We start from the raw sequence: 12,653 nt of genomic DNA on the forward strand, positions 1-12,653 counted from the left end.
GCGAATTGATAATTTCAAGTAACACGAATAAATCTCATCTTTCTCCTTTTTCTCTTCACGTTAGAAAAAAAAAGGAGAAAAGACGCGCACGCAGGAAAAAAATTCAGTTGAAAAGAACAGACTTATCCAGTCATTCGCATTCTTTTCAGCTTTCGCCGGATTTCTTGTCTCTTATATCCGCAAATTTTCCTAAGTGATTCAACAATTTTTGCAAAAAAATTATCGGTTTTTGCGATGTCATCTCAGATCTGTTTTCTCTTGCCGAACTAGTGTACACTTTTGGAACTTAAAGCAAGATAGTTATACGTTTGATTTAAGTGAGAAAGAGAGATTCTAGATTGTTCTAGAATAATCTAGATAGAGCCTCAAAGGGAGAGAATGAGGAAACTGCATTACCTGACCCATCTCCTCTGATTGGACGCGAGCATTAAAGTTCCATAGGCATGTAAGAGATTGGAAAAAATTGGTCACGTGATGGTCTTCGTTCTGATTGGTCGCGGGCATTTACGTGATGCAATTTGCCACTCTCTCCCTTTAAGCTCTGAGGCTCTCTAGCTCTATAACAGTCCAACAGTCCAACAGTCTAGTGCAAGAACAGAAACGGATCAGTCGTTAACGAAGAAGAGGAACTATTTTCTCATGGCGGAGGAACCTCGTAATCAAACGCGCAATCGCAACGGCCTATGACGCACGGCGATTGTTGTCGCGAGAGTAACTCCGAGAATCGCGTTTGTGTCAATTCAGCGCCCCTAAGGCTCGTGTCACGGAGAAGTAAATTAGAGGGAGAGAGAGAAGGAGAGTGTTCGTACGCGTGTAAACGAAAGGGCGAGCTACGGAACGCAAGTGAAGGCACGAAGGAGAGCGTCGTCGCCGTCGTCGTTGTGTCGCGCGACCCGCTCACAAACGAGGGACAATGAAGTTCCAGTACAAAGAGGAACATCCGTTCGAGAAGAGGAAGGCCGAGGGCGAGAAGATCCGACGGAAATATCCCGATCGGGTGCCCGTAAGTACAAAGCGTCCTTCGAGGTTTCATAAAGTTTACGCATCCCGGATGTAGAGTAGCTTCCGTTGCGCTTCCCGGATGGAGAGTTCTCGCGAACGTCTACGTGGGGGAGAAGCGGGTAGCCTTTTCTCCCCCCCCCCTCCCTCTCCCCGTCTTCGTCCCCGTCCTCGTCCTCATTGCATCGGCTGCTTTCGTAATGTCGCGCCGTCCCTCGACGGTCCTCCGGTAAAGCCCAAGGTCGTCCTCGTATTTTGCGTCGCATATCGTTTCGGACGAGATGTTTCTCTCTGATAGGACTTCCGTCTTTCTTTTTTGCGCACTTACGCAGCGAAATCGCGCTGTGCCTCGCGTACGTCCTCCTCCCCCCTCCCGCACGTGTATTGATCTGCTTCACGACGTGCAATCGACCAAGTTTTCCAGCGTGTCGAAATTTTACCTGGAATCACCTAATTATCTTTTGAATTTATTTACGTCAAGCTCGCGACACGATCGCTCCGCGTCTCGGTCTCGAATGGTATCGAATGTTTTGGTCATCGAGTAGACTTTGGACATGTCAACATTCTTGGAAATTTTGTTTCGTTAATAATTCAGGAAATGATTTGCAACATTTTACTGCTAGGTTAAAACCCAAGTTTCCAGAGTTACATTGAACATATGTAGAACGTGTATTCTTGTTAAGCATTGTTTTAAAGCATTGTTTTTATTTTTGAGTCTGGAAATTGTAACGGTGTAATTTTGATTTTTCCAGATTTTTCCAGTAAATTATCCTGATTTCTCCGCTTTCAAAGTCGAACTATTTTATTTAATTTCCCCCGATTTTTAATAAATAACAAATAAATTAACGAGCACTCACAAATTGAATATATTTTGCTATTTATTTAATTATTTTTTAATTATTGAAGTATATTTAATTATTTTTAAACATATTTTTGCCTTTCGAAATATATTTCAGATTGAACATTAGGAGGATCTTTCTACGAATAGATTATATTTGTATATTTCGATCGTAAAAAAAACACGTTTTACAGATCAAATATTTTGCAAATGAGAAAAAAGAAATGGAAAAAGATAGACTGATATTAGTGATTGTTATTGTAATTAATTCCTGGCAGATTTTAATCTCTTTTTAATCAACCATTTTTTAAACATGTGATTCATTCCTCAATTTATCCTCATAGTACTTTCAGGGTCATAGTCGTGATCGTGATCGTCACAAAAGAAAAAATACAGTATTTATCTTCGCTATATATGAATCATCGACACATGATGTTTCACTCGAAATTATCATATCGAATTACACGTGCATTCGCCAGTCCAACAGGATTCGAATTTGACATCCATTCCATTATTCAACAGTTGGACGTGTTTCAACCAATTAAATCATCTCACTCGGTCTCACGACATTAAATACATATAATTGAAACTTGACTGTAGCGAGCCAAAAAAAATTATTTTTTAATGATTTTGTTAGCGAAAGCTAAAACGTTAATTTACTAGGCGAATAGCAACTTCAATGGAGATATACAGTGATTGATTCGTGCGTTTGCAGTAATTAATTAAGATATCTTAATATTATCAATTAATATTACATTTTTGTATATTTAAAAAATATTTGAAAGACATAATGTAAATGTTGTTGTAGGTGATAGTCGAAAAGGCACCTAAAGCAAAGATCAGTGATCTGGACAAGCAAAAGTATTTGGTACCTTCTGATTTGACTGTCGGTCAATTTTATTTTTTAATTCGTAAGAGGATTCATTTACGTCCTGAAGATGCCCTGTTCTTCTTCGTAAACAACATCATTCCTCCAACAAGCGCTACCATGGGTTCTCTTTATGCGGTAATTAGAATGAATATTATGAAAAATGCGTACATCAAATGAGATGTTTTGATTTTTATATGCTTCACAGTCACTCATCTAATCTTATAAAACTCTTCAACAGGAACATCACGAAGAAGATTTCTTCCTATACATAGCGTATAGCGATGAAAATGTATACGGTCACTAAACCTCGCAGGATGAGCAAATTGCCAAAACAGCAAGGGATTCAACAACAAAAATCTACCATCTACCAACGTAGTCCTCATAGAGACGCTTTCGAAAACCGAGCATACAAAATTACATCTATTGATATACTTTGTGCGAAATTTTGTCTTGATATTGCATATTCGCTTCCATAAATCTACCATATTCTTGGATGATAAAAAAAGATGCTTGTCGGTTCCATTCTTTTTGTTCTGCTATCTAAGAGGGCTTAGTTTATCGTATTATGTAAGAACTAATTTGTGCAAATTTATGTGATCATGTAATATCTAGCCTGGCCACCTATAAAAAACAAAAATAAGAAAAAACCAAAAAAAAAATTTGCATTGCCATCATCGTTAACATTCTCACACATTCTGTTCTTCATTGCACATTACAATCATAATGGTTTTTTTCTTTTTTTTTTTAGACTAGCACCTATATCGTGCTGTATCATTATAAATTTAAAGTATGGTATAGATGGCGGGAATTCATTATATACGTGATATCATTTTCAATAATATAATAGATTAATGTTGTATTATACATAATTTTGATGTTATTTAATTAAAAGAACGAAGAAAAATTGTTGGATATGCGAGCGAGAAAAATTTTCTGTAATCTTGAAAATGTAAGGCCAATAAAAAAAAGTTAAAAACGTGAAAACGTGTCTTAAGTGTTTTGTCTATTCTTCTAAGATAATCTAAAATATTTTCGTCTCATTTAATGATTCGCTTCTTTTAATAGTTTCGCTTGATCGATTGCTGACAGAAGTCCTGACATTTTACTATCAATACCATTACCAGACTTGTTTTGCCCGTACATCCTAAATTTTTAATTTGTTTGTCCCGAGCACACTCCGCGCTCAATACATGCGAAGATATTAGCAGTCAAACTCTTTCTAGCGACGAAGTAACAGTTTGAACATCATGGAATTGGCGAATTCCGAGAAAAATGATACAAACGTTACTGTTGATAGATATGTTAGCTCTTTATACAATCTTACGCAAGAAGATAGCAACTGGATCGTCACGAGTTCCTTCATGATTTTTACAATGCAAACAGGTAATACTAAAATAATCTTTCCGAAATATGCAAGTTATTCTATCTAATTAAGAGATGATCGTTATTTTTATACTTTTATTAATACGCGCGGCAATATTGATTCTCTTACAAACTGTGTAGGTTTCGGAATGTTAGAGTCTGGCTGTGTATCTTTGAAAAATGAGGTCAATATCATGATGAAGAATGTAGTCGACATAGTTCTCGGCGGCTTGACTTATTGGATCTTTGGATTCGGATTTAGCTTTGGCTTGTGCAAACCCAATAACCCTCTAATCGGCATTGGAGGTATATTCGTAGATCCTCCCATCGACGACGAATACATGGGTTCCATTTGCGCCGCATTTCTATTTCAATTGAGTTTCGCCACCACTTCTACAACCATCGTTAGTGGTGCTATGGCAGAACGGTATTTATTTTCGCAAATACGATATCGAAGACGTATCAGTTATACATTTTGTATTTCTAGATGTAATTTTAAGGCATACTGCCTTTTCTCGTTTTTGAACACTATTGTGTACTGCATACCAGCTGGGTGGGTATGGGGCGATCATGGTTTTCTGAACCGCATAGGGGTCGTTGATATTGCTGGTTCAGGCCCGGTGCATCTTGTTGGTGGTGTTTCAGGTAATCAGAGTACAAAGATATCATTGCCAGGTAATCAACGATAAACGGATAAATTTTGATAGATGCATTTACCTGGTAATACAGCTCTCGCTTGTGCCATCATGCTCGGTCCCAGAATAGGCAGATACGACAACGGCATCGACCCTCTACCACTTGGATGTCCAGTCAATGCTATTATGGGATTGTTTGTGCTATGGTAAAGCAATCGTAGATTACCGCGATGTCGAATGCAATAAATTAAATAGAATAAAATATAAAAAGGATTGTGAACCATAAATAGGTGGGGTTGGTTAGCGTTCAACAGTGGTAGTACTTACGGAGTAACCGGTGATCGATGGCAGTACGCCGCTCGAGCGGCTGTCTCCACGATGATAGCCAGTATGGGAGGTGGTCTCATCGGTTTGGGATTTAGCTTGACTAATCCGAATGGAATTGATATCCTTAGTCAGATAAATGGTGTTCTTGGCGCACTGGTAGCAGTTACCGGTACATGTTTGATTAATACAGAAAACGTGAAAAAACAATCGATTTTTAAGCGTTTATGTTGCGTTAGGTGGATGTTTCCTGTATAGAAATTGGGAAGCGATGATAGTCGGAATGGTAGGTGGTTTTATCACGTGTATCACAATGCCCGCATTAGACAGAATTCACATAGATGATCCTGTTGGTGCAGCCGCCACTCACGGTTCGTTTACATTAATTCCATTAATATATCAAATTGTCATAAGTTTCTCTCCATCGCGACGATAAACACTCGTATTCATTTAAAGTATAGGCGCAAGTGGTATCTGGGGAGTTATTGCCATCGGTTTATTTGCTGATAATCCTCATCCCCTTGATACCACAAGTGGAAGAAAGGGCTTGTTCAAAGGTATGCTACAATGATTTTTATGCATCTTTCTTATTCCAAGTTAGTACAGTGCATGAATTTCTTCTTTTTCATAGGAGGTGGTTGGTACCTTTTAGGAGTACAAAGTTTATCTGCACTTTGCTTATCAATTTGGAGTTTCTTCAGCTCTATCACACTGCTATGGGTTTGTGATTTTATTCCTCAAAAAATGTATCGTATGTAAAATGTAAATGGTATCTGTAAATGTCCTTATCTGTAGATAATAGATAAAATAATACCAATTAGAATGGCAGTTTATGAAGAAGTACTCGGAGCTGATCTTGTAGAACATAGAATACGTCATTCAAAGGTGCGAACTTTCTTAATTTTTTACACAGTTTGTTTTACTTACAATATGTGATATGAGACGTGTTTATTTATAGATAGGTGTGAGTCGTGCTATGTCAGCGCTTCGACCGTTTACTATGGAAGAAGTACTAAGGAATGTACCTCCTGTAGGCATGAATCCTGGTAAGAGAATTACATCTAAAATTTGTGCCGAAATGTGTAACATGCACTTTTGATACAGGTCACGATTCATATATTACTCAGCATCAAAAGAAGAAATTAGCGAATTTCTCAAAATCTGGGAAACCTCAATTGCCAAAGAAGCTGGTGGCGAGAAATTCTCAAATCAGGACGATCGCAGACTCTACGATAACCGCGGAAGTGAAACCACAGTTTGCTTGGATAGATTAAAAAAAAACGGATCCACAGTGAGACTTATACTTTATCAGAGATGTAAATTGTTTATTACAAATGTATAAACATAGATACGTGCACAATGTAATTTCGTTGTATTCTAATATGTCCGAATAATATGTATGTGTCTGTGCGACAGACACACGTTTCTTAATAAATACCTAAATTTTTATTCATTCACACATATAAATATTGATCGCGGTCATACATGCGCGCTCGCACACACGACACAGAGAGCTAAATGGACATGATAAGTGGATCACAGACAAACTGAATTTTAACACTGCTTAATCAGTGGCACAAATATGGTTTCAATCGACTAAATTAGCTAAATTAGCTAATAAAAGTGTTCATAACACTTGATAAGATAATGCATATTATTGTAAGAAATAAAATATTTCGATAAATATTTATGCATCTTCGTTATTATCTTTCATATATTGAAGATGCGTATACCTCTACTTCGTTTGTATATTGACAGGAACTGTCCCTGGAAACCATATTTAGTATATATTCACAAAATATTATTCCTCCTTTTTTATTGTTAAATATTGTACTAATGCATATTGAGAATATTTACAATTTCATTGTATTTTTGTGATATTTCTTCCGATTTTCTACTCTATTGATATTTCGAAAAATTTTCTAAACTAAATTTAGAAAATTTAACTGGATATATATACGTATGAATGGCAATATTCAAAAGATGTAAGACTAGAGTATCACACGTTTTTTGGAGGGCATAATATATAAACGCGGAACATAAACGTCGCGTATCTTCGTAATTGTCTTTGTTTTTATGACGATTATTATCAGAAGTATAGAGAGAAATGAGTTTAATAATAGTTAACATATAAAAATGTATCTAAAAGATTATTATCGATTCCTACAAGTATATTTCTTCTATTAGAGTGATATAAATACTTATATCTAAATTTATTCTATAAATACATCGCTAAAAAACTTATTAATTACGTGTCATGTGTAGTTTTATGGAACACAATAGGTTGAATACTTGAAACTATATCGTTATTATATACTGCTTGATGCCCACTGAGAAACTTCTGTGGGAAGACCAGGATAATTTTTCACAGCCTCAATAACTTGCTGCGATGTTAACGTAAATTTGTAATATTGATATTCTTTTTCGAATTTCGTATTCGTATTTCCAACTGGCAGCAAGATCTCTAAGTTCTACAGAAGATATATATGTTTATTCATTTTTTCAAGAACCAAATAATTTTAATATGAACGTTTCTTACCTTGATATGTTCAAAAGCTTTCATGATAACTGGTTTCTGGACAGATTGTACAGAAGAATTCTGATTCGCAAATTTCATATAGCGATTGTATATCGCTTCGAAATTCAATGGCTCGCCGTCGTAAATCTCCGTTTCCTGTTTCATCGCTATTATCTGTAATATCGGAATATAGATATTTTTTATCAAATAAAGTTAATTTTAAGAAATAATCGCAAAAACATACCAAACACATTTCTAAAATGGACAGTCCTTCGAGTATCAACAATTTGTCATCCTGTGAAAAGATTTTACTTGCTTCTACAAAATCATTCACTTCCAGTTTCTGATGTTTCTCAGATAACGTCGAGACGGCTACCGCCAGAAAATTTCTAAAACTTCTCTCGCTCACATCAATATGATACATTCTTTTGAGTAAATTCACCATCGTAACGTTGGTAGTTAAACTCTTAATATAATCGTTCCACATAGAACCAAATTGCGGATCTATCGTACAATCATCGTACTGTTGCTCCACTTTATTTACATTTTCATCGTCAGGTAAGCTGAGAAGATCTCGAAAGAGTTCCAGACGATCGTCAAACGCGGACATAGGCTGTTCCGAAGATGATGTATCGCCGGGAAATAAAAATATTTGGCGATGCGAGAATCTCGACTTGACTCTCTTCTCCAGCAGTTCCATGACATCTAATCTACAACTCATCCCTACTACACATATTGGCACCTATAAAAATAAAAGTATTATTTGCATCAAAATTTACAGATTTTCTTACCTTTTTTTAGCTTGACACATTTAAATATTTACCTGTGCAGATTGTGCAACATCAAACAGATTATACAACAATGTCTGATTATGATGTTCACAAAACAAATCAAACTCATCGAGTATGAAGATGACTGGTTTGGAGTGATGTTTATCACCAGATTTCAAACAATCTAAGAGAAAACTTAGATTTTCTGCAAATGTACCAAAAACCTTATCCTCAACGACATTTTCTAATTGCATCTGACGAGTTAGATCTTTGAGTGCTAAACGGTCGTCAGTGTGTACCAATCCATGGAGATTCACTATTATCGCGTTGTCTTTAAAACTTTTTAAAGCAGACAATTCCTTCAAGACACTATTAACAAGCTGGAATTACATATAAATAATTATCATTAATTAGAATACAAAGTGTATCATTAGGGATGTATCTAACAAGTGTGCAATATATGCAGCACTTAAGCAGCCAAAATCGAGATTAAATTATATTTGAATATACTACAAATGCAATGAAATCATTTCCTAAATGCCAACGTTTTCATTAAAATTATCTTCCTCTATTATTAATTTTTATCAATGAACATAAGAGACTAACTTTAATCTCTTATGTCCATTTCTACTAATATAGATTTAATCTTGATTTAACTCTTTATCTTTTTTTAATTCTCAGGCTCGGTTTCATCAACTTTAATCTCGGCTTAATTTACTATTTATCTTTTTCTACTTCTTAAAATGAAAAAAAAAAGATAAAAAAATAAACTAAGATTAAAACTATTATATTGATAGAATTATATACTAAATTTAACTTATCATATACTAAATTTAAATTTTTTTTTCTTTTTCTAGTTTTAAAAATTAGAATTAAAAAAAAATAAAGTACAATTTATATTTAGATTCCTTTGTTATCTCCTTTTTCATTGAGTCTTACATGCAAATAACTACATATGTATACACACTTTTAAGACAAAAAAATTATTTTTACATGTAAATAGTCAACTTTTTGCATGCTTCTGTGTGTCACTATTTTACAGTCATAAAGGATAAATATACCGTTGTCTTTCCACTGTCTCTGGGTCCAACTAACAAGACAGAATTGCTTTCACCTATTTCAACAGTGCGTTTCACTAAATTCATAACATGTAGCCGTTCATTAACGTGATGTCTGAACTTTGTTTCAGGGCACATTATTCTACGTTTCAAATACTTTCGCGTAAGCAGTATCATATTGTCTTGAAAATCGATTGCCATATTTTTCTTCTTGCTCATTGTTCTTACTGATCTTAGACTACTTTAGGAAATTGGAAGACCTGCAAATGATAGAGTTTATCAATTTTTTTTCTTAAATACTATTTTTAAGACACTATACAAATCACAATGCAATATAAGCATATTATAAATATATGTAGGTGTAATATTATATTAATATATATTTATATATAGATTCTCTTATATGATCCCCAATAAATTATCCACTCTTCAGAATAATCAATAACTGACATCACATATTTTAGCCTCACAGATACGCCATAATTATGTTAACATATCATAAATAAGACAATATTATATGCTTGGTTTTTATCTAAACTAATTGTAAAGCATAATATTTAAAAATATAACGTCTATATACGATACGGTCAAAAAACATAACCCGGGCAACCCGGTCGTCTCAAGCAGAGTTCGATGACACCGAAAGCATCTTTCACGTAAACTTACTCAAGTCGTTGAGCCTGAATTATCAGTCGATTTTTTCGGCCACTTTTATTTTGACGCAAGGAACAATAATAATGACAAGCAGTAAAATGGAAACAACAGGAAACAAACCCGGCTGCTGAATGAATGTCAGAGGGATGGTGTTTACGTGCGTTTACTAGTGTTTACGAAACAAACATGGACGACACGGTGCAAGAGCCGGAGAGAAAGAACTGCACCTTTCTTTTTAAAAGGCGTAAAATCCACAAAAATGCCACGAGAAAGCGGAGAGGAGCGGATGGCAGCGATGGTGAGTGGTTGTTAATAAATATCAATTTAAATACACGCTATCTGGATATCATATTTGTATCTCTTGGATAAGTTTAGTCGAACCGACTTTTAGGTTATGTATAAAAAGACGTCGTGTGGATAAACGTTTGTATTGATTCCTACGTAGATAGCAGCGAAGATGAGACCATGGTGGTTAAGAAGGAAAAGAAACAGGATGATCACAATCCCATGATACAAAGCGTAAGTATTTCGCACCGTGATGGAGACGCATAACCTCTATATGGAACATTTAAACGCGCAGTTGTATCAACAACTCCGCAATTAATTAGGTCTGTTTTTAATTCCTGTTTAGATTGCATTAGAACTCTTTCTCACTTTTGTCAAAATATCAAGCATATTCCATTTTTAATTTCAAAATTGTATGGTAATTCAATTATCAAGAAAACAGACCTGGAGTCTCAAACTCCGTTTCTAATAATATAGATTTTTAAAATTTATTCTCTATTTTTTTTAGAAAGAAATAATTTAAAAATAAATTAAAACGAGATTAATCCACATTAGTAGAGATGAACAAGGAGACATATGACATTTGAGAAATATATAGTTTGATTCCTATTTTTTTTTTTTAGACAAATGTGAAGAAGCATCAGGAGAAGATCAATCGCGACGATAATAATAGTGAGGATGACAGCATAACTGTATCATATAAGAGTAGCAGAACAGCTCTACCAGCTGGCCCAAGTGACCAAGGAGCAACGGCTGTTCTTCAAACAGAAACAGAGAAAGATAGGGACGCGCAGGCACTGTTTGAGAAGGCCCAAAAAATAAACGAGGTATGTTTTAAAAGTGAATAGCATTGAGTACTTAACAAGCATTGAGTACTCATCAAGTACATTAGGTGAATTGGAAATAGACTTGCTTAAAAAAACAAAGTTGGTAATACATCTCTGTCTTGATCATTAGGAATTAGAAGGAAAAGAAGATGATAAAATTTATAGAGGCTTGAACAATTATGCACAATACTATAAAAAGAAGGATACTGCGGCTGGTAATGCATCTAGCGGAATGGTACGCAAGGGACCAATTCGAGCACCGTCCAATCTTAGAGCAACAGTTAGATGGGACTATCAACCTGATATATGCAAAGATTACAAAGAGACTGGTTTCTGCGGTTTTGGAGGTACATCATATTTTCAGTTATTCTTTGAATAATCGTACTAATTATACTATATAACTTCAAATTAGCATTAATATAAATTCTTTTATTGTGTTGTGTACAGATAGCTGTAAGTTTTTACACGATCGGTCGGATTATAAATTGGGATGGCAATTGGAGAGAGAAGCTGCTACTGGCGAATATAATGACAGTGGAGACGAAGACGATAAGAAATACGAGATCGACAGCGATGAGGAGAACTTGCCGTTTAAATGCTTTATTTGTAGAAATAGTTTCACAGATCCTGTGGTTACAAAGTATGATTGTTAGAGTATATCTTTAATCGCTAACTTTTTCGGTGCTTTTATTAGGTGTTGGAATTAATTCGTAGCGTTTTTTAATGAAAGAATGTTATTTATTTCACATGAGCATTAAAAAATATATTAATGAAAGTACTTCCCATCACTTGTAAAACGCTACGAATTAATTCCAACACCTAATAATATTATATATTTTTTATTTATGATTAATTCACTCCTTTTTTAGATGCAAGCATTACTTTTGTGAAAAATGTGCTTTGGAGCAATATAGAAAAAGTACACGATGTTACATCTGCAATGTCCAGACTAACGGCACATTTAATCCTGCAAAAGAACTTATTGCACGAACTAAACTGGAAGACAAGGAAAAAAGCGCAGCAAGCGAGGATTCTGACGAAGATTGATAAAATATTTTACAAGATTATTTTAGTTTCTATAAAATTTTGTAATGTAATATTATATATATAATATTATTTATATATATATATATATATATATATATATATATATATAACATGAATTATTTTAAGGAACTGTAAATGTTAACGTGAACTATTTTAAAATATTGTCCAGAAAACATTCATAGACTTTTTAGAACAATTAGTGATAAGTAAGCAATCTTGCAGCTTTCCGAATTTTTTTCTGAACGGCAGCATTTGTTAAAAATGCATCTTATATGAATCCAGTAGACCAATAAAGATATATGTACGCATATGGTTTCATATCTATATATATCATAAATATATTATACCATAATAATTTCATATATATATTCAGAATTAAGCAACGCGTTCAAAAATACAAACAATTCAAATATATTAAAATAATACATATACAAAATCCAAGAAGATATACCGTTACTTATCAAG

The 12,653-nt window shown here is 34.5% G+C and overlaps 4 protein-coding genes and 1 long non-coding RNA gene across 6 annotated transcripts; 3 read left to right on the plus strand and 2 right to left on the minus strand.

Annotated features, from left to right (window-relative positions):
• The first annotated feature begins 553 nt into the window (after positions 1 to 553).
• On the plus strand, positions 554 to 3,692 carry Atg8a (GABA type A receptor-associated protein autophagy-related 8a). The gene is made up of 3 exons (XM_011067616.2): positions 554 to 1,003; positions 2,646 to 2,843; positions 2,947 to 3,692. Exons 1-3 carry the CDS (start codon positions 914 to 916, stop codon positions 3,010 to 3,012), a joined length of 354 nt encoding a protein of 117 aa, XP_011065918.1. The 5' UTR covers positions 554 to 913; the 3' UTR covers positions 3,013 to 3,692.
• Positions 2,951 to 5,062, minus strand: LOC147908211 (uncharacterized). The gene is made up of 3 exons (XR_015546344.1): positions 5,033 to 5,062; positions 4,617 to 4,906; positions 2,951 to 4,484 (listed from the first exon to the last, which is right to left on the minus strand). It is a non-coding gene; the product is annotated as an uncharacterized LOC147908211 (long non-coding RNA).
• Amt (Ammonium transporter) lies at positions 3,956 to 6,482 on the plus strand. Its single transcript, XM_087410226.1, has 11 exons — positions 3,956 to 4,091; positions 4,212 to 4,497; positions 4,558 to 4,715; positions 4,800 to 4,911; positions 4,996 to 5,201; positions 5,269 to 5,400; positions 5,491 to 5,586; positions 5,661 to 5,749; positions 5,825 to 5,914; positions 5,988 to 6,075; positions 6,134 to 6,482. The coding sequence occupies exons 1-11, from the start codon at positions 3,956 to 3,958 to the stop codon at positions 6,301 to 6,303; spliced, it is 1,563 nt and encodes a 520-aa protein (XP_087266352.1). The 3' UTR covers positions 6,304 to 6,482.
• Positions 6,317 to 10,179, minus strand: Orc4 (origin recognition complex subunit 4). Its single transcript, XM_011067610.2, has 6 exons — positions 10,042 to 10,179; positions 9,379 to 9,635; positions 8,371 to 8,697; positions 7,792 to 8,289; positions 7,569 to 7,721; positions 6,317 to 7,500 (listed from the first exon to the last, which is right to left on the minus strand). Exons 2-6 carry the CDS (start codon positions 9,592 to 9,594, stop codon positions 7,339 to 7,341), a joined length of 1,356 nt encoding a protein of 451 aa, XP_011065912.2. The 5' UTR covers positions 9,595 to 9,635; positions 10,042 to 10,179; the 3' UTR covers positions 6,317 to 7,338.
• On the plus strand, positions 9,593 to 12,496 carry mdlc (RING finger protein mdlc). Of its 2 annotated transcripts, none has more exons than XM_011067613.2 (6): positions 9,593 to 10,327; positions 10,475 to 10,548; positions 10,938 to 11,141; positions 11,272 to 11,488; positions 11,589 to 11,781; positions 12,011 to 12,496. In XM_011067613.2, exons 1-6 carry the CDS (start codon positions 10,165 to 10,167, stop codon positions 12,186 to 12,188), a joined length of 1,029 nt encoding a protein of 342 aa, XP_011065915.1. In that variant the 5' UTR covers positions 9,593 to 10,164; the 3' UTR covers positions 12,189 to 12,496. The 2 variants fall into 2 exon arrangements, with proteins under 2 accessions (XP_011065915.1, XP_011065916.1); XM_011067614.2 differs by having other exon boundaries at positions 10,199 to 10,327; positions 10,421 to 10,548.
• Positions 12,497 to 12,653: the final 157 nt, after the last annotated feature.

The sequence above is a fragment of the Acromyrmex echinatior genome, chromosome 10 (assembly GCF_024713525.1).
Source record: "Acromyrmex echinatior isolate Ae372 chromosome 10, ASM2471352v2, whole genome shotgun sequence".
NCBI lineage: Eukaryota > Metazoa > Arthropoda > Insecta > Hymenoptera > Formicidae > Acromyrmex > Acromyrmex echinatior.

Excerpts from the sequence above, each read along its gene's own strand:
- mdlc (XM_011067613.2), top strand. The coding sequence starts at position 10,165 with ATGTCAGAGGGATGGTGTTTACGTGCGTTTACTAGTGTTTACGAAACA. Across the intron at positions 10,328-10,474 it reads AGGAGCGGATGGCAGCGATG|ATAGCAGCGAAGATGAGACC; the intron begins GTGAGTGGTTGT and ends ATTCCTACGTAG. Across the intron at positions 11,489-11,588 it reads TGGTTTCTGCGGTTTTGGAG|ATAGCTGTAAGTTTTTACAC; the intron begins GTACATCATATT and ends TGTTGTGTACAG.
- Orc4 (XM_011067610.2), bottom strand. The coding sequence starts at position 9,594 with ATGAGCAAGAAGAAAAATATGGCAATCGATTTTCAAGACAATATGATA. Across the intron at positions 7,722-7,791 it reads CCATTTTAGAAATGTGTTTG|ATAATAGCGATGAAACAGGA; the intron begins GTATGTTTTTGC and ends CCGATATTACAG. Across the intron at positions 7,501-7,568 it reads AAGCTTTTGAACATATCAAG|AACTTAGAGATCTTGCTGCC; the intron begins GTAAGAAACGTT and ends TATCTTCTGTAG.
- Amt (XM_087410226.1), top strand. The coding sequence starts at position 3,956 with ATGGAATTGGCGAATTCCGAGAAAAATGATACAAACGTTACTGTTGAT. Across the intron at positions 4,912-4,995 it reads ATGGGATTGTTTGTGCTATG|GTGGGGTTGGTTAGCGTTCA; the intron begins GTAAAGCAATCG and ends AACCATAAATAG. Across the intron at positions 6,076-6,133 it reads TCCTGTAGGCATGAATCCTG|GTCACGATTCATATATTACT; the intron begins GTAAGAGAATTA and ends CTTTTGATACAG.
- Atg8a (XM_011067616.2), top strand. The coding sequence starts at position 914 with ATGAAGTTCCAGTACAAAGAGGAACATCCGTTCGAGAAGAGGAAGGCC. Across the intron at positions 1,004-2,645 it reads AATATCCCGATCGGGTGCCC|GTGATAGTCGAAAAGGCACC; the intron begins GTAAGTACAAAG and ends ATGTTGTTGTAG. Across the intron at positions 2,844-2,946 it reads CCATGGGTTCTCTTTATGCG|GAACATCACGAAGAAGATTT; the intron begins GTAATTAGAATG and ends ACTCTTCAACAG.